We start from the raw sequence: 19260 nt of genomic DNA, 5'->3' as shown, positions 1-19260 counted from the left end.
ATTATTTTTGTATTGTTGTGTACTGGAAGCTCCTGTCACCAACACAAATTCCTTGTATGTGTAAGCATACTTGGCAATAAAGCTGATTCTGATTCTGATATTCCTCTAGGCTTGAGTGATATTTTGTTGTGATTGTTATCGTTATTTAGTAACGATGGGCCCTCAAGATTTCTTCCTAAAAGTTTGTGTTAAAGGTGCACTAGGCGATTCCTGAGAAACAATGTTGATATACAAACACAACTGCAAAAACAAACACACCCCTCCCTTCAGTGCTCCGCCCTCGACTTATTATAATCTTTAGTTTATATTGGTATGACCTTTTTCTCCATCCTGTGCATGTTTGCATAATTTAAACCGTGTAAACAACATGTTTACTGCAGATAAAGGGATGGAACATTTGAATGGAGTGTTTTTCATGAAATTAGGAATATAGTAAAATACAACAAAAAGGTAATGAATGATCTAATTTACTCTGATTAAGAGATAATTTAAGTGAAATGTTTGTATGAATACCAAATATGTAAAAATAAATAACTGATAGTTCAAATATATTTTTATTTTGCATTAATTTACTCCTTTATTTCTGTATATATTAAACGTATTATTCACTCCATTGGTTTATTTCCGTACATAGTTTTTTCCATTTATTTACAAAAATCATAAGACATTTAATTAACTTGTTTTTTATTGATACAACTTTATTCTAAAGAGGTAGTTCTGTACTCGATTATTATAGACACACCATCACTTTAATTTCCGAATCAAATAAACATTATATTTATATATATATTTAATATTAAGGTATATTAAGAAAACTTTATTTGTCCGTTGGACGCGTGCTCGAGCATTCCGCTTCCCGCCTCGCCCGTCTGTGCGTGCGCACTCCCGCGTCCTGTGCGCCGTGACGCAGCCGGTCCGCCGCGCGAGGAAGTGGCGCTGTTGTTTGAGCGACGGGATTGTCTCGTTGTGTCTCGTGGGTTCGTCGGGATAGATTTTTTTTTTTACCGTGTTTCGGTGAGTTCTGCCGTTCATGAACCGGGACTGAGCGCGCTCATCAGCTCACGTGCCGTCCGGTGATCATAATCGCGGTGAGTGTGTGCGGCGGGCGGTTTTTTTTTTATTGTGTCTGTCTCGCGCTGCTGCTGCTGTAGGCCGCGGGAATCTCAGTCTGTCCAGTTTTCGATTTAACGGGTTTATTCGGTGAGCGGCGGCGGGTGTGACGGGTAAAGGACGTCATATACGAACTATTGATCAGTTACGGGCACATATGAGCGTGAATATATAAACATACACGCGCGTTAATATTGTGTGTTGCTAACCTCATGCGCGAGGGGGCGGAACACTGTGTGTGTGTGTATTTGAGTTTGTGTTTGTGTATTTGTGTGTATTTGTGTGTGTTTGTGTATTTGTGTGTGTTTGTGTGTGTATTTGAGTGTGTGTGTGTATGTGGTCATGTTGTGTTTTGATTGTTTGTGGGCACATCAGTGGTTGGCAGCACAGTGTCTTTAAATTAATAAATGTTTTAATCTTGTTTTCCATAACAATTGATAATGATAGTAACAATTAATTCGATTTATTTATTATTATGATTTGAGTCTGTAATGCGGATCAAAGGTGAATTCAACTGTTTATGAGAGAGAATAATATTTGTTTTTTAATAGTGTTTTTAGTATGGTTTAATGAAATGGTTTTGTGAATAAATGTTTATTTTTTTAATAATAGATCAGATCAGAATGAAGTGTTATGTTTGTCTTTGAGACATTTAATTGAAATTAATTGACATGTTTGTGTGTGTGTGTGTGTTAGAGTAATGGCTGCTGAGGTGAATGGCAGCTCTGGTCTGGTAAAAGAAGACGAGGAACCCATGGACGTGACCGCCACTCACACAGAGAATTACCAGACGCTGCTGGACGCTGGACTGCCCCAGAAGGTGGCCGAGAGTCTGGACAACATCTTTCAGACCGGTGAGTCCTCCTGCTGGACCTGTCAGTGCTCTGAGCGGACGGTCTGGACTGTAAGGTGCTAATTGATGTTCAGTGAGACATCTATTGAAATGTTGTGTTTAAAGAGGTGTTTTAATTGGCAGTAGTGCGCCCCCTGTGCTTTGTTTTGAATGTTTGTTTATTTTCAGGTTTGGTGGCGTATGTTGATCTGGACGAGCGAGCACTTGATGCTCTGCGTGAGTTTAATGAAGAAGGTGCTCTGTCAGTACTGCAGCAGTTCAAAGAGTCTGACCTCTCACACGTGCAGGTGAAACACAACACATTCATCACACTGGGGAAGAAGTCTTGTGAATGTTTTTATTTTATGATCTGATTAACCTGTGCCTTATTTACTCAGCATGCAAGATGAGTGCTTTATTGTGATTGTTTACAGAATAAGAGCGCTTTTCTGTGTGGTGTGATGAAGACATACAGACAGAGGGAGAAACAGGGTAACAAAGTGCAAGAGTCAACTAAAGGCCCCGATGAGACCAAGATAAAGGTAAGAAACTTCAGCTAAACGTGTTTGTTTAGAAGCAATAAAACTGCAGATCTGAGAGTAACAGAAATTATCATGAAAATTAATACCTTTTGAAATGCCATGGAAATGAATCAATTTTTAAATTCACTCAAATTATTAAAATATAAAAGACGCGCAAATGAGCGCAGTGTAAAAGACTACAAATAATTTTTTTTACGGAAATTAATAAAATTTAAGTCACTAAAATTAAAACAATTTAAACGTCACAGAAATGAATACAAATTCCATTGAAATTCCTATAAAGTGTGTTGTAGATTTAATTTGCTATAAACTACTAAACTACTCTTTATGATTACTAGAATGCTGATTTCAGAAGTCATTGTCTTTATTTAAAACTGCATTATTTAAACATTTCCAGTTCTGTTCTGGAACTTCATTTGTGTCAGTAAATACAGCGTTTACTCTATATAATGTTGTGATGAAATGATTTACTGTTTTCTGTCTCATTTTGTTGACATCATTTCCTGGATCCACAGGCTCTGCTGGAGAGGACGGGATACACTCTAGACGTCACCACCGGTCAGAGGAAATATGGTGGTCCTCCTCCAGAGGAAGTGTTCACGGGACCCCAGCCGGGCATCGGCACCGAGGTCACACTCTTATTCTTAATTCAACACTGTGACTGTTCTCCTGTCCTCTTGAGTGTCATTATAATGTTATGAAGAGTGTTTGAAGTGATGTGTGTGTTTCTGCAGGTGTTTGTGGGTAAGATCCCACGTGACCTGTACGAGGACGAGCTGGTGCCGCTGTTTGAGAAGGCCGGTCCTATATGGGATCTGAGGTTAATGATGGACCCGCTCACCGGTCAGAACCGCGGCTACGCCTTCATCACCTTCTGCGGCAAAGATGCTGCTCTGGAAGCTGTTAAACTGGTGTGTGTCCACAAACATAGAGCCACAATTCACTCAATGAGCTCCAATTCATGTTCATAATTACTGTTTTAGTAATGATTGGAAAAATAGGCCGTTTCTTGTTAAATATTATTATTGTTTTGTATTTGTGGTGAAATATGACCCGTTTTTCATAAGACTCACCCAGTCATCTTTCATTGTGACTATTTGTGTGTATATAGTGTGTAAATTGTGTCTGTGTATCCTCTTCATCAGTGCGACAACTATGAGATCCGGTCGGGGAAATATCTGGGCGTGTGCATCTCTGTGGCCAACAATCGCCTCTTTGTGGGATCAATTCCAAAGAACAAAACCCGGGAAAGTATTCTGGAAGATTTCGGCAAAGTTACAGGTCAGAAACACGAACTGAACGTTTAGTGTGGAGGAGTTTCCCCTGACTGAGGCTGACAGACATGTGTGTGTTTCAGAGGGTTTGCAGGAAGTGATTTTGTACACGCAGCCAGATGATAAAAAGAAGAATCGCGGTTTCTGTTTTCTGGAATATGAAGATCATAAATCAGCGGCTCAGGCGCGCCGCAGGCTCATGAGTGGGAAGGTGAAGGTTTGGGGGAACCCTGTTACTGTGGAGTGGGCTGACCCGGTGGCAGAGCCTGACCCAGAGGTCATGGCAAAGGTCAGTGACGGTGTCCATCCACCTGTGCTAAATGCACACATGTTCTTCCTTAAATGTAGAAGACTGCTGTAGTGGATACACAGTGACCTGTGTGTGTGTGTCTTCAGGTGAAGGTGTTGTTTGTGCGTAAACTGGCATCACCGGTCACAGAGGAGTTACTGGAGAAAACGTTTTCTCAGTTTGGGAAACTGGAGCGAGTCAAGAAGCTTAAAGACTACGCGTTTGTTCACTTCGAGGAGCGAGATGCTGCAGTCAAGGTACAACACTTGCACTCGAAACACTGATGTTGCACAAGTAATTAATGCAAAGACACAACACACACTACAGTTGCTGAGATGTCTTCTTGTCTTTAACTGCACATTTGCATTGTCTGTCAGGCGATGCAGGAGATGAACGGTAAAGAACTGTGTGGTGAGGAGATCGAGATTGTGCTGGCGAAACCTCCAGATAAGAAGAGGAAAGAACGACAAGCTGCACGACAAACCACCAGAAACACGGGGTGAGACACACACTTAAAGAAAATTAAACAATCTGTAGGACTATTACGATAGTTTGGATTGTGACTTCGTTTTTATAACTCTTAAACGCATTTCCTCATTTAACCCTCATTAAATGCATAGGAATTTCACCCAACACTCTTATATATTCGGGTGTTTAGAGACCTGGCACATATATCTGTCACAAATGGGTATACAAAATGCCCAAAATGAATATTTTCAAGACCATTAGAAAATAATAAAATATATTTAGATTTTTAATTTTTCTTATCAAAGAGATGATGCAACAAATCAGGACAAATCTAGAACAGGATTTATTACTTTCACACTGAAGTTTCATGAAGTGCAACTGTCAAAGCAGTAGTGCTTGATTTTTCTCTAAGAGTTTAATGCTCTCTAACGTGACTGGTTACACAGTTTATTTTTTATATGAGCTCTATAATTTATAATTTAGTTCACATTCAGTTGATAACGTATGGTCAATGCTAATGCTGTTAAACCCATAAATAGACAGCAGGTGCGTACAGAAATCTGTAATATCTTACAGCGTTTCGGTCAAAGATCTTCAGGCACTGTGTTCATTTCTCTGAAGATTCTTCCAGTTGTAAGTATATCACTGTTACATCATGATTTACACGAGAAGTTTCACTAATGATGCTGGTGATGCGCTGAACTGAACCAGAGAAGATTAATGGTGATGGACATCCTCCTCCCATTATTTACACTCATATCAAACCATTTTTATGCGGTGACAGTAAGTCACTTACTTTGAGACGCTGTTGTGCTTGTGTGAATGCACTTCATTCATAAAAACGATTTCATTACTGTTCCGCACAGATGTTTACAGCGTTTACTAGCGAGTCTGGTGACTTCCTTATATGGTGTTTTCATGGGCGTGGATTATGATAATTGTGGATGATCGTGCACACGCCCCCTCTTTACCAATATTTGGAATTCACTAACATACACATTTGACTAACAAATCTGGGGAAAACAAAGAGTTTATGAATCCAGCAGAAAGTTTTCGAGAAGGTCCATTTTACATGTAAATTACTCTGAATTTACTCATTAATGAAAGTTTCATGAATGAGGCTCAATGAGTCTAACTAGAATAGATAAGTTACATTATTTCATTAATACACCTAAATGACAAGTCAAATCATACTGTTCTTGTGTTACACTTGCTATAGTTTACTTCCATGTTGTTTCTTCATTAAATATCAATGTGAAATATAAATCAGGTCAATCACTGAAACATCAGCACCACTTTAAGAAATAACATGTATGTGTGTACACATGAATGAAATGTAGATAATTCACCATTGTCACACAGAAAATCAACGTGATATAGTGTTTATTTATATGAATAAAGTACTCATTTGTTTGTAATAAATAAAGAAATATATATCCTGTAATAGTAAACTTGTATAGATATGAAATAATCATAAAAATACAGTTAATAGAAGTGCAGGAAAAAATGATGACACTTACATATCTGGGGTCTCTAATGACCCCATACACTTTTGGTACTTAAACCTTTTCTTTTTGCAATTTTGGATTTGTGTGTGTGTGTGTGTTTTACTCTATTTATAAGAGAGTGATTAAGGAAAACTAAAGAGGTGTGGGAAAAACTCAGAAAAATGGATGAGATCGCGGGTCACTAAAGATCCGAGGTGTGCGTTTAAGAGTTAAAGGAATATTCTGGGTTAAATAAAAGTTAAGCTTAATTGACAGCATGTTTGGCATAATGTTGAATACAACTTTAAAATTAAAAAAAAAAATAAAAAAGTAAAAATCACGGTTACAATAAGGTGAGATGTAATCGTGTTAACACACATATTGTTTACGTCTTTTGAAACAGTGAGTATTTTAATGTTTACAGATTGACCCCATTGACTTCCATTGTAAGTGTCTCACTGGAACACACATTTGTGCTTTTTCTTTTAATAAATGAGTAATTTTTTTTGTGGAAATCAGAATTATGCCACATGCTGTTAATTCGGCTGATCTTGTGTTAGACCGTAAACATTCCGTTAATGAGAATCAGTATAAAAATATTGCATTATAGTAATGATAATTTAATTGGTTAAAATTTAATTGTCATGAAAGCTAACTGTGTTTGTCTCATTTGTGCAGGTATGATGACTATTATTACTACCCTCCCCCTCGCATGCCTCCTCCGGGACGCGGCCGTGGGCGTGGAGGACGTGGGGGCTACGCCTATCCTCCTGATTACTACGGTTATGAAGAATACTATGACGACTACTATGGTTATGACTACCATGACTACCGGGGTGGCTACGATGACCCGTATTACGCTTATGACGACGGTTACACCATGAGGGGGCGGGGCAGTCGTGGCAGCCGAGGAGCTCCGCCTCCTCCCCGGGCCCGTGCGGCTCCACCAGCGCGCGGCAGGGGTGGCTATCCTCCGAGGGGCGGGGCTCCTATGGGCGCAGGGCGCGGCGGTCGTGGGGCTCGTGGGGGGCCCTTTCAGCCTCTGAGGGGCCGCGGCACTCGAGGGCTCCGGGGAAACCGCGGAGGGAATGTTGGCGGGAAGAGGAAGGCAGACATATTTAACCAGCCGGACTCCAAACGCCGCCAGACCACCAACCAGCAAAATTGGGGCTCGCAGCCCATCGCCCAGCAACCGCTGCAGCAGAGCTCCGACTACGCCGGTAATTACGGTTACAGCAATGACGCGCTCGAGTTCTCCCAAGATTCCTATGGCCAGCAGTGGAAGTAGAACCGCGTTTATCGACGTCTCCACAAGGTATACGACAGTAAAACCGCATCAAATTCCCAACCCATCCTTCTCCCGAGAATCAAGACCTGTGATTGGCCAGCAGTGTTTGTTTGTCTTTTATTTTATCCTCCAATCCCATTGTTGATTCTGTCCGTGGCCCTCAATTAACTTCACACATCCTGATTGGCTGAAGAGCAGAATGTATCCACTCTGACGCTCCGACACAAGCGGGACGTTTGTCTTTAACAGACCACTTTTATTCCTACATCCTCTGTTGTTTTAAAGTCAACATGAACATTTTAAAGAAGACACTGATACTTCCAAACAAACGGACGTGTGAGAGGACGTTAAATCATGAAATGACCTTCCTGTTTCCCACATTCTCTCATTCTTTCTCTTTCTCTCAGTACTAGTGGCATAGGGATTTGCTTGTAAATAATGGCTGTTGACTAGAGCTTCATTTTCAACATTTTTCTTTGTTTTTTGCAGACGTGGAGAAAAGAGTCCACAAGAAGGAAAAAAAAAGTTTTGTAGCAGAGTGCTGTTAAAAGTGTCTGTTTAGCATTTCTAGAAGTAGTTGAATTGTGTTTTTTAAAAACTGATATTATAACAGGTTTTTTGTTTTTCATTTTTGGGATTTGCTGGTGAGGGTTTGGTCTGGCTTACCTTAGCTACGGCTGGCTGGTCAGGTGTTTGTATTTATAACTTTTATTTTTTTTGTTTGTTCCGTTTCAATAAAACTCAGTCGAGCAGCTTCCACTGCTTGAAGGAGCTTTAGATGTGTGTAATCATGAGTGTGGTCATTCTTCATTCTGCAACACTGAATCTTTAATGTTCTTCTACAGAAACAAATGTGACAAAACTATCCACACAGAAAACGGCACACGTTCTGTGAGAAACATTTATGTACCTGATTGAAAGCAAAAGTGTTGCGGTCATTTGCGGGCTTTAATACGAAATTCAACCCATTAAACACATTTCACCCACTTTACTGGATAATAATGTCACTCCTCTGGAATGTGGTAAAATAGTGTTATATTGTGACATTAATATATCACTTTAGAATGATAATAGCGGTGTGCTGATTGTAAATACTATCTACTTAAAGTAAACGTATTCCTATTTTGTCAGCAGGTCCATGCTATATTAACCCTCTTTGATTTTTGTTGCGTGCTGTCAGTTGATTAACATTTTAAATGCAGAATTTTTCATATTGCGATTAATTTCAGATTTTAAAAGTGCTGAAATTTGACACTACATAAATCTTTTTCCTGTCAAAATGCATTTATTTCCTTATTAGGAAAGAAAACAAAACAATATGTTACATTATAATGCTTTATTAACATTTTCCAAACAAAGCCTTCCACAGTATAAAGATAGAAATGCTCTAAAATATCACCAATTCAAGTGACATTAAACGTTTCCCAAAGTCTAAAAGTGTGAGTTTGACTAACTGAAAGAACTAGTCTCCACATAGGATGAGCATTCATTGCAATGGGCATTAAATCTCTTAAACTCTCATCCTCCACAATATTAATCTGCCGGTAGACTGTGACTATCCATGTTTCTACAGTAGTCTTAAACCGTGTTCATGATTGGCATCAGTGTGTCAACGCCAGCATGAAAAGCTGCGTTGAACTCCACATGAAAAGCGCTTGCAGATAGAAATGTCTCGTACTGTGTTTTGGTGATTGTTCAGACTTGACGCGCTTCTGTGGTAATTAAAATGCAACTTACACTGAAAAATACTTGATTTCTGTCACAAGTTCCATCTGGGCTTGTTTTGTACAGCAAATATAATTAAGAGCTCATTTCTCAATCATTTGATCACTGGCACTGAATAAATGTGTGTTTGATGTGTGACTCCAGTCGGATACATCACAGTGGTTCCACCCTACTCCGACCAGTGTTTATACTGTTAAATTATGCATTATTATCAGAGATAGATGAGCAGGAGAGCTCTCAGTGTCAAATAAAGAAACATGCAAACCCAAACAGTTATACAGATCTTGTATAAGTACTATGATTGTTGTTAAAAGGAACACATACAGGAAAACATACAAAATAAATAAAAGTGCAATTACATTAATTTGAAAAGTTTTAAAAGTTTTATAGTTCATAATGTGCACGTTATAGTGCTGCCTCTAATTTTAAATAACGCAGACGTGAGCAGCTGTGACGTCAGTGTCCAGCAGCTGGAGCAACTCGTTCAAAATCATCTGATTTCTGTAGCGCTGTTCAGTTTCTATTGGCATGATTGTTTTACTTACTATATTGCCAAAGCGTCGTTACACAGAACAAAAGCAGTGACAGAAAAAAACAGCAATTCACGTGTTATTTTTAGAGGACTTTAATTTTGTGAGTGATGACGCGGTTTCCGGTGACGTCACGGCGGTGCGGGCACGATGGCGGCTGCGGGCGGTAGTGGTGAAGATGCGTTTCAAAGCTTCTACACTGAAGTAAGAAACAAAATACTATAACACAACAGATGATAAACACACATAATTAAACATATTAATGCACCGACAGACTCTGAACACCCACACACACACACACGGTGTGTGTCTCAAGAGCTAGTGTGCTGCCTACATAGACAACATGTTTAGGGATCATCGGCGCCTGTGATGTACAACAGTATTGTTTTAAAACACTCATTATAGCTAAAATACTGCTTTAGAACACACTTATGACTTTGATGTAATACTGTAATGAATGATATAATATATGATACTGTAATTGTATGTGATGTTTGTTGTGCAGGTGAAGCAGATTGAGAAGAGAGACTCAGTTTTAACCTCTAAACAGCAGATTGACAGATTACTGCGACCTGGAGCTTCATACTTTAATCTCAACCCATTTGAGGTGAATAAACATCTGATGAGTCATTATGAAGGTATTTTTGGAGTTCCTGAAACACAACACAACAGTTACACCTTCTGAAATTGTTCATTACAGGTGCACAAATCAATATTCTACGAATCACAGATTAAGAAACTCGTACACTCACATTTTTCTACAGTCGCTGCAGTGAATCTGGTGCAAAACACATAAAAATTACTATCCACACAAAACAAATAAAAAGAAATTAAAAACATGGTACCCGTGGTTTTCTGACTGTGGTAAACTCTCATAAGGGTAATCTTACATCAGGTGCATACTTATATGATACTCACCTGTGAAGACTCACCCTGTTCTGTCATTTTTCTAGAAGGTAAAGCAGAAGAGAATATAAGGAATAAATCGTGTAATATGAGACGACTGAATAACAAACGTAACAGTGCAGGTAGTGTCGCGTTAGCTTACCTTTCGTGAAACAAGAAAGCTTACGAACCGTAGCTGAGCAGCGCGTATATTTAAACTATAATGTATAACGGCACGTGATCTCAGAAACAGAAAAACATATCTTTATTGGTATAACTAGCTCTTGTGATTGGCCCAAATGATCTGATCTCTGAACAGTGCCGCCTCTACAGATGCACAAATCACTTCTTCATATTTTACACAGATATGTGCTGCAAAAGCGCGTGAATCTTGTCATTTGTAAGTGAAAAACAGTGTTTGAGACTCGTAGCAGCAGATTCAACAGTTGTAGTTATGTACTTGTGTTTGTGCGAGAAAAATATCCAAGAAATGATTTGTGAGAAAATATTCTACAAGTGTGCAACACTCATTGGATGAATTCACAAACTGATCTGCGGATGAGCACAATTTGTCTGTGACTTCACGTGTTTTGATGCGGGTGTGTGAATGTGTTTTGCACCAGATTCACTGCAGCAACTGTAGAAAAATGTGAGTGTACGAGTTTCTTAATCTGTGATTCGTAGAATATTGATTTGTGCACCTGTAATGAACAATTTCAGAAGGTGTAACTGTTGTGTTGTCTTTGTGTGAGAGAAGAAAATCTACAAGTTTGCAACTCTTAAAAGATTTTTCTGTGTGACTTCAGATTTACTGATACACATGTGTGGATAATCTCTACAGCTACAAACTCCACTGTCACAGGAACTCCAAAAATACCTTCATGAGTCACTAGTTTATTTTGGGATGAAGTTCTGAGGCGACACATTGATTCTGTTTGTGCAGGTGCTTCAGATCGACCCTGAGGCCACAGATGAGGAGCTGAAGAAACGCTTCCGACAGGTGTGAGTGTGTGTGTGTTTGTGTGAGAGTGAGAGTGTGTTTGTGTGAGAGTGTGTTTGTGTGTGAGAGTGTGTGTTTGTGTGTGAGTGTGTGTGTTTGTGTGTGAGTGTGTGTGTTTGTGTGAGGGTGTGTGTGTTTGTTAGTGAGTGTGTGTGTGTGTGTGTGTGTGTGTGTGTGTGTGTTTGTGTGAGAGTGAGTGTGTGTGTGTGTTTGTGTGAGAGTGAGTGTGTGTGTGTGTGTGTTTGTGTGTGTGTGTGTGTGTGTTTGTGAGTGAGTGTGTGTGTGTGTTTGTGTGAGTGTGTGTGAGGATGTGTTTGTTTGTGTGAGTGAGTGAGTGTGTGTGTGTGTGTGTGTGTTTGTTTGTGTGAGAGTGAGTGTGTGTGTGTTTTTTTGTTTGTGTCTGAGTGTGAGTGTTTGTGAGTGTGTGTGTCTGTCTGTCTCACTGCTCTGTTTCTCCCATCAGTTGTCGATACTCGTCCATCCAGACAAGAATCAGGATGATGTGGATCGAGCTCAGCTTGCGTTTGAAGGTAAATGATGTGTGATGAGATGATTATTATTACTGTACACGAGGACTGAGTGATATATTGAATATTAACAGTGACTGTGCTGCTGATATAAATAAAGCAATGTTGTGATTATTGTAATGATTTTAGAGCATGTTTTATTTGGCCATGCGTGTCATTTAGGTGATTTTACAATCCCTGTTTGTCTCGTGACACACAAGTCTGAAAGCATGAAGAGTAGGGCTTTCAATCACTTACAGATTAATTAATGGCATGATATTCGATTAATCACATATATAAATATGTTGAGAAAGGCCTTCACATAATTTAATATACAATGATAAAATATTATAAATATAATAATTCAGATCATTTAAATGCATTACATTATTGTGACAAACGAAAAAACAAATTGTCTTTAGAAGACAATAAATAGTTTATTACCATATTATTGAACAGCTTATTTACACTGTTGTAAACTCAAGCTTTACATTTGTTTACAGTTAAGATACTAGTGTTTTGTTTTTTCAAAGCTAGGTAATAAATCCTAAATGTAAAATAATTTATATATATTGAATAATTTAAACACACGTTAATAAAAATGCTTTTATTTGACATAGTATAAAATAACAAGAGATGTCCAATTATATATGAATAAAACCAAATTCGACTGTATTGTTTACACCTTTTCAGTGTACAAAAGTTAGTGGATAAATAGGATTACTTGTGTTTCTAAACAAGAACTGAGGAGCTGCAACAGGTCATTTCTCTGTGAAAACATGGTCTTGTAAAATTATTTGCACTAGATTTTACTTTGTGTGTCCTCATGACAAGCGGCTGCGTCGAGTATACACCAGACTTGTGTGTTTGTTTTCTGAACAGCTGGAGATGCACTTACTGCCCCCTGCTGAAAACAAGCTGTAGAAATATTACATATTACGGTCCGGGGGCAGATTTATTGCATACATTTAAAAAACAAAACAATTATATATATATATATATATATATATATATATATATATATATATATATATATATATATATATATATATATATATAGGGATGGGCACAACTACTCGGGCACTCAGACGTGGCAGCAATGATCGATCATGAAAACGATGATCGATGGTGATCATGCATGATGTGACTTTTCACTTGATTCGAAATTCAGTGACAACTCCCTGACAACTAAACACAAACATGTCAAAGAGGGAGCTAATTTTGAGATTGATTATGTTGTAATTTTGAGGGTACATTGATTATCAGAGATGTCTCAAAGCATCCAGGTGGATGCTGCACACTGGTGGTGGTTGAGGAGATTCCCCTGTTCACTGTGTAAAGCACTTTGAGTGTAGTGTCTGACAAAACGCTATATAAATGTAACGTTCAAGCCAAACTGATGTACGACGCTGCAGTGCTGTTGTTACGATAATCAAGAGTGTAATTAACCGTGTTTTGAACACCTGTCTCTGCAAACACGTTTTATTATCATTTAATGTAAGACATTTGACTTGTTAATGGACATTATTTAATAAAAGTGAATGTCACTGACTGTAAACCTCCCTGTCCTGGGTGATGTAACACACACCTGCATCTCGATGAAATGGGTGTTGAAGATTTCCGCACGAGTTTCCAAGTTAGAACTCTGACATAAAGTGTCATTCCGTTGCACTTTCCCCAGTTCAAGGTGGAAATTCTGACTCTCCGAGTTGAATGGAACGCTTCATGAATCATCACAGAAACAACAATACTGAGCATCACAGCTTTCCCCACAGGAGCGAACGCTTGGGTGCACACACACACACACACACACGCACACACGCACACCAGGCTTGTAGCAGTGAACTCAACGCTTATACAACAGACGAGTGTTTCAAACCGCTAGACAGAGCGCAACTACAGCTGAAGTCAGAAGTTTACATACACCTCAGCCAAACACATTTAAACTCAGTTTTTCACAATTCCTGACATTTAATCGTAGAAAACATTCCCTGTCTTAGGTCAGTTAGGATCACTACTTTATTTTAAGAATGTGAAATGTCAGAATAATAGTAGAGAGAATTATTTATTTCAGCTTTTATTTCTTTCATCACATTCCCAGTGGGTCAGAAGTTTACATACACTTTGTTAGTATTTGGTAGCATTGCCTTTAAATTGTTTAACTTGGGTCAGATGTTTTGGGTATCCTTCCACAAGCTTCTCACAATAAGTTGCTGGAATTTTGTCCCATTCCTCCAGACAGAACTGGTGTAACTGAGTCAGGTTTGTAGCACAAATGTTCTATCGGATTGAGGTCAGGGCTTTGTGATGGCCACTCCAATACCTTGACTTTGTTGTCCTTAAGCCATTTTGCCACAACTTTGGAGGTATGCTTGGGGTCATTGTCCATTTGGAAGACCCATTTGTGACCGAGCTTTAACTTCCTGGCTGATGTCTTGAGAGATGTTGCTTCAATATATCCACATTATTTTCCTTCCTCATGATGCCATCTATTTTGTGAAGTGCACCAGTCCCTCCTGCAGTAAAGCACCCCCACAACATGATGCTGCCACCCCCATGCTTCACGGTTGGGATGCATTCTGTCTCCTAGAGATGAACTTAGTTTGGTGCGAAAAGTGCAAATCAATCCCAGAACAACAGCAAAGGACCTTGTGAAGATGCTGGAGGAAACAGGTAGACGAGTATCTATATCCACAGTAAAACGAGTCCTATATCAACATAACCTGAAAGGCTGCTCAGCAAGGAAGAAGCCATTGCTCCAAAACCACCATAAAAAAGCCAGACTACAGTTTGCAAGTGCACATGGGGACAAAGATCTTACTTTCTGGAGAAATGTCCTCTGGTCTGATGAAACAAATGTAAATGTTTGGCCATAATGATCATCATTATGTTTGGAGAAAAAAGGGTGAGGCTTGCAAGCCGAAGAACAGCATCTCCTTCCTGAGCGGTATGATGTCTGTGTGGTCCCATGGTGTTTATACTTGTGTACTACTGTTTGTACAGATGAACGTGGTACCTTCAGGCATTTGTAAATTGCTCCCAAGGATGAAGCAGACTTGTGGAGGTCCACAGTGTTTATTTCTGAGGTCTTGGCTGATTTCTTTTGATTTTCCCATGATGTCAAGCAAAGAGACACTGAGTTTGAAGGCCTTAAAATACATCCACAGGTACACCTCCAATTCAGTACACCTCCTATCAGAAGCTAATTGGCTAATTGTCTAAAGGCTTGACATCATTTTCTGGAATTTTCCAAGCTGCTTAAAGGCACAGTTAACTTAGTGTATGTAAACTTCTGACTTCAACTTAACATTAAAAACGTGATGGTTATTGTGTCTCCTGTTAAGCCAACTGCGATTTGAAAATAGACGGTTCAGACAGTCACTAAAAAACTGGTGTGCGCTTCTTTAGATTACCATGGTAACCTGAAGGAAGAACAGACAGATGTGCATTGTGCACAGCGAATCTTCACATATTGATAAAATATGATGCATTATATTTTGATTATGCAATCTTTTGTACATTTTGTAACAGATTATGTTATAACAGTCTATAATAATAAATAGAGGATACACTGGAACAACAAGACATAATTCAGCAGCCAAAGATGTTTGTCAGACATGTTATTATATATACAGTTATGAACATGTCATTGCCCCACGAGTATGCCCATCCCTAATATATAATTAATCACAATGTGTTAAATCAGCAGCCCTAGTTTAGACGTTTTATGGAGTCTCATTTAAACTTCTTTAGCAAAAAAAGAGGTGGTCAATTAAATTAATCTGTGTGCGTTTTAATCTTTTCAAAACATTTACTTGACTCGTGACTTAATGTTCACTGATGTCTCTGTGTGATGTATTTTCTAACAAAAAAAGTCTGCTTGAAGGAATAAATAACTTGTAATATTATGAATAAATCAGGTGGGAATATATTATTTATTTGAGCTGTGGTGTGCCGGCTTTTTCTTTAAAAACGGTTTTGTCTTCCCATTTTTGTGATAGGATGTGTGTGATTTTTAATTGTTCCATTTATGGAAATGTTGTGTGTGTAGCGGTTGATAAGGCCTATAAGATGCTGCTGGAGCCGGAGCAGAAGAAGAAAGCATTAGACGTCATTCATGCTGGGAAAGAGTACGTGGAGCACATGGTGAGACACACACACACACACACACACACACACACTCTTCTGATTTACATGTGTTTAATCATGTGTTAATGATGTGAGCTTTGATTGGTCAGATGACTCAGAAGAAGAAACAGTTGAAGAAGGACGGGAAGTCCACTGACATGGAGGAAGATGACCCAGAAATGGTATGGAAATGATCTGAATTTACTCTGCAGGACTTTTTAATGTGTTTGATTATTCAAGTTCATCAAGGACAGACTTTAACTCTGATTTTTACACTTCTCAGATGATTCTTATAGATCATGAGCTCATTTGAAGTTTATTAGTGGAATAATGTACAACAAGAGTGAATCTCACCCTAAAAGTGAAAGAAGAGATTATATATTACATAAAGATCAATTATATTTATGACAATAGGGCACAACAACCCCATGTATTCTCTCTACAGGGGAATTGATTATTAACAATAATCTTATAATAATCAGTGCGTCTGTTGAAGACATCAGTCCACGTTATTTCAACTTATTCAAAAAATAATAATAAAATAAACGTGTTTAATGGTGTAATTCCTGGTGAAGAACCACACTACCCATAATCCTGAAGAGAAGCATTCACCAATCAGAGAATCGCATCAAAAAAGCAGCTCCGCCCACTCCCATGATGCACTGTGAATGACCATCGAGCTGCTGTCCCTACACTCTCAAACTACTGATATATTTAAACAGTCTCACACTTGCAATCGTACTGTATGGCCCTACATCAGCAAGTGTGATCATACTTAAATACAACAGTTCAACAAACAAGAAACTAAAAAAGATTCACAGAACACACATTTGTGCATGGAACACACACAAACACACACACACACTTATACATATACACTCATAAACACACACACACATATATACACACAACAAACACACACACACTTATACATATACACTCATAAGCACACACACACATATATACATATACACTCATAAGCACACACACACATATATACACACAACAAACACACACACACTTATATATATACACTCATAAGCACACACACATCCCCACACAACAAACACACACACACACACACTTATACATATACACTCATAAGCACACACACACACTTATACATATACACTCATAAGCATACACATATACACACTTATACATATACGCTCATAAGCACACACACTTATACATATACACTCATAAGCACACACACTTATACACTCATAAGCATGCACACACACACACACACACTTATACATATACACTCATAAGCACACACACATATACACTCATAAGCATGCACACACACACACACATATATACACTCATAAGCACACACACACTTATACATATACACTCATAAGCATACACATATACACACTTATACATATACGCTCATAAGCACACACACTTATACATATACACTCATAAGCACACACACTTATACACTCATAAGCATGCACACACACACACACACATATATACACACACATACATATACACTCATAAGCATGCACACACACACACACATATATACACTCATAAGCACACACACACTTATACATATACACTCATAAGCACACACACATCCCCACACAACAAACACACACACACTTATACATATACACTCATAAGCATACACATATACACACTTATACATATACACTCATAAGCACACAATAAGTTGTTACAGCACAAGCGTTTGTTATTGGTTGTAAAGTGTTATTTTGTCATTAGTAATGGAGGCTTGTGTGCATCTTTTGAACCAGCAGCAGCAGATTCTGATCCGTCGTGTAAGAAAGTAGTTCCTATTATCCTCATAAAATCTCATACTCATTACTATAATGGGAATAAAACTGAATATTATTTATACATCATGGTAGTGGTTTTATATACTGATTTTAATAAAAAGATGTAAAATGTAATTAAAATAAAAGTTGATTTTGGGGTGAAATGAGCGAGACGTGTTCTCAACAGAACTGAATCCAGATGTGTTTGTGTAAAACTGACGTGATTGTGTGTGTAGTTCAGACAGGCGGTTTATAAACAGACCATGAAACTCTTCGCTGAACTGGAGATCAAAAGAAAAGAGCGAGACGCAAAAGACATGCATGAAAGGTACAAAACACACACATTTAAGAGCACCTGTGACCCTGACGAGAGCTGCAGTGATGTTTCGCTCTGATTACAGGAAACGACAAAGAGAAGAAGAGATCGAGACGCAGGAACGGGCTAAACGAGAGCGAGAGTGGCAGAAGAACTTTGAGGTTTGTGATGGTTTCATCGAGTTGACTCTGTGTGTGACATCATCAGGATGAATCTGTTTCTCTCTCAGGAAACTCGTGATGGTCGTGTGGACAGCTGGAGGAACTTCCAGGCCAAAGGAAAGACTAAGAAAGAGAAAAAGAACCGATCGTTCCTGAAACCCCCGAAAGTCAAGATGGAGAAGAGAGAGTGAGACGTCCAGACAGACAGGAAGTGATGTGTGTTCAGGGCTGTTTTTCTCATATTGATGAATTATTGTCATTCTTTGCATTAGTCTTCATGAAACAAACTTGGACATGTTATAATGTGCTGTTGTTTTGGTTACTCTGCAAATAAATGTTTGTTTGTAGATATTTTGTGTTGCTAGTTTTTATATGGTCAAACAATTAAACATTGTTCCTGTGTGATTTTAAGAGTTTTGTATTGTTTTTCAATTATAATTCATAAATGTGTGTGTCTTCTGTTTCATGAATACTTGTATGTTACACGTGCTCATGTGAATCCTTTACTGATGGTGTTAGTTTAATACATGAAGGTTCATGTTTTGAACACATGAATTTAAACGTAATTACAAACACCCTCAAATGAAACACTTAAATCTGTAACATGCTATACTCCATTTAAAACAGCACTTTCCTAATTCTAGATTTATGCACCTCAGATAAATGGGAAATAAGAGACCACATTGAATATCTGTTTGAAATAATCACAGTGAAGGACTTAAATGAACTCGAAGGGTTAAGGTGATTAAAAACAAAAGAAATGGTGAATATTTACAGCAGGTAAATTAATAAATTTGTGCATGTTTATTTGTTCAGCACATGTAACGTGATGTCCTGCAGGTCACGCTGTGATATTAAACTCGACTGGAGGATTTTACATTATGAAAACAGGACAACATCTCTTTGATCAACAGTTTCAGATGATT

At 38.5% G+C, this 19260-nt stretch overlaps 2 protein-coding genes across 3 annotated transcripts; both read left to right on the top strand.

Annotated features, from left to right (window-relative positions):
* Nucleotides 1–306: 306 nt before the first annotated feature.
* On the top strand, nt 307–8078 carry LOC127425097 (heterogeneous nuclear ribonucleoprotein R-like). Of its 2 annotated transcripts, none has more exons than XM_051670749.1 (11): nt 307–450; nt 1807–1964; nt 2132–2250; nt 2377–2484; nt 3000–3113; nt 3219–3395; nt 3630–3765; nt 3842–4047; nt 4155–4304; nt 4425–4546; nt 6681–8078. In XM_051670749.1, exons 2-11 carry the CDS (start codon nt 1811–1813, stop codon nt 7288–7290), a joined length of 1896 nt encoding a protein of 631 aa, XP_051526709.1. In that variant the 5' UTR covers nt 307–450; nt 1807–1810; the 3' UTR covers nt 7291–8078. The 2 variants fall into 2 exon arrangements, with proteins under 2 accessions (XP_051526709.1, XP_051526708.1); XM_051670748.1 differs by lacking the exon at nt 307–450 and adding an exon at nt 917–1088.
* Nucleotides 8079–9666: 1588 nt separating this feature from the next.
* Nucleotides 9667–18681, top strand: dnajc8 (DnaJ (Hsp40) homolog, subfamily C, member 8). Its single transcript, XM_051670774.1, has 9 exons — nt 9667–9749; nt 10051–10152; nt 11374–11430; nt 11894–11960; nt 15988–16082; nt 16175–16246; nt 18094–18185; nt 18259–18334; nt 18403–18681. Exons 1-9 carry the CDS (start codon nt 9696–9698, stop codon nt 18523–18525), a joined length of 738 nt encoding a protein of 245 aa, XP_051526734.1. The 5' UTR covers nt 9667–9695; the 3' UTR covers nt 18526–18681.
* Nucleotides 18682–19260: the final 579 nt, after the last annotated feature.

This window comes from Myxocyprinus asiaticus, chromosome 34 (genome assembly GCF_019703515.2).
Source record: "Myxocyprinus asiaticus isolate MX2 ecotype Aquarium Trade chromosome 34, UBuf_Myxa_2, whole genome shotgun sequence".
NCBI lineage: Eukaryota > Metazoa > Chordata > Actinopteri > Cypriniformes > Catostomidae > Myxocyprinus > Myxocyprinus asiaticus.
Note: the sequence above shows the minus strand (reverse complement) of the source record. Positions and strands in the feature narration are given on the sequence as shown.

What these genes read in the sequence shown, in the direction of transcription:
- LOC127425097 (XM_051670749.1), top strand. Translation starts at nt 1,811, where the DNA reads ATGGCTGCTGAGGTGAATGGCAGCTCTGGTCTGGTAAAAGAAGACGAG. An exon ending in AGCCGGGCATCGGCACCGAG is followed by an intron (nt 3,114 to 3,218) that starts GTCACACTCTTA and finishes GTGTTTCTGCAG; the next exon opens with GTGTTTGTGGGTAAGATCCC. An exon ending in CAAACCACCAGAAACACGGG is followed by an intron (nt 4,547 to 6,680) that starts GTGAGACACACA and finishes TCATTTGTGCAG; the next exon opens with GTATGATGACTATTATTACT.
- dnajc8 (XM_051670774.1), top strand. Translation starts at nt 9,696, where the DNA reads ATGGCGGCTGCGGGCGGTAGTGGTGAAGATGCGTTTCAAAGCTTCTAC. An exon ending in AGCTCAGCTTGCGTTTGAAG is followed by an intron (nt 11,961 to 15,987) that starts GTAAATGATGTG and finishes TTGTGTGTGTAG; the next exon opens with CGGTTGATAAGGCCTATAAG. An exon ending in AGGAAGATGACCCAGAAATG is followed by an intron (nt 16,247 to 18,093) that starts GTATGGAAATGA and finishes TTGTGTGTGTAG; the next exon opens with TTCAGACAGGCGGTTTATAA.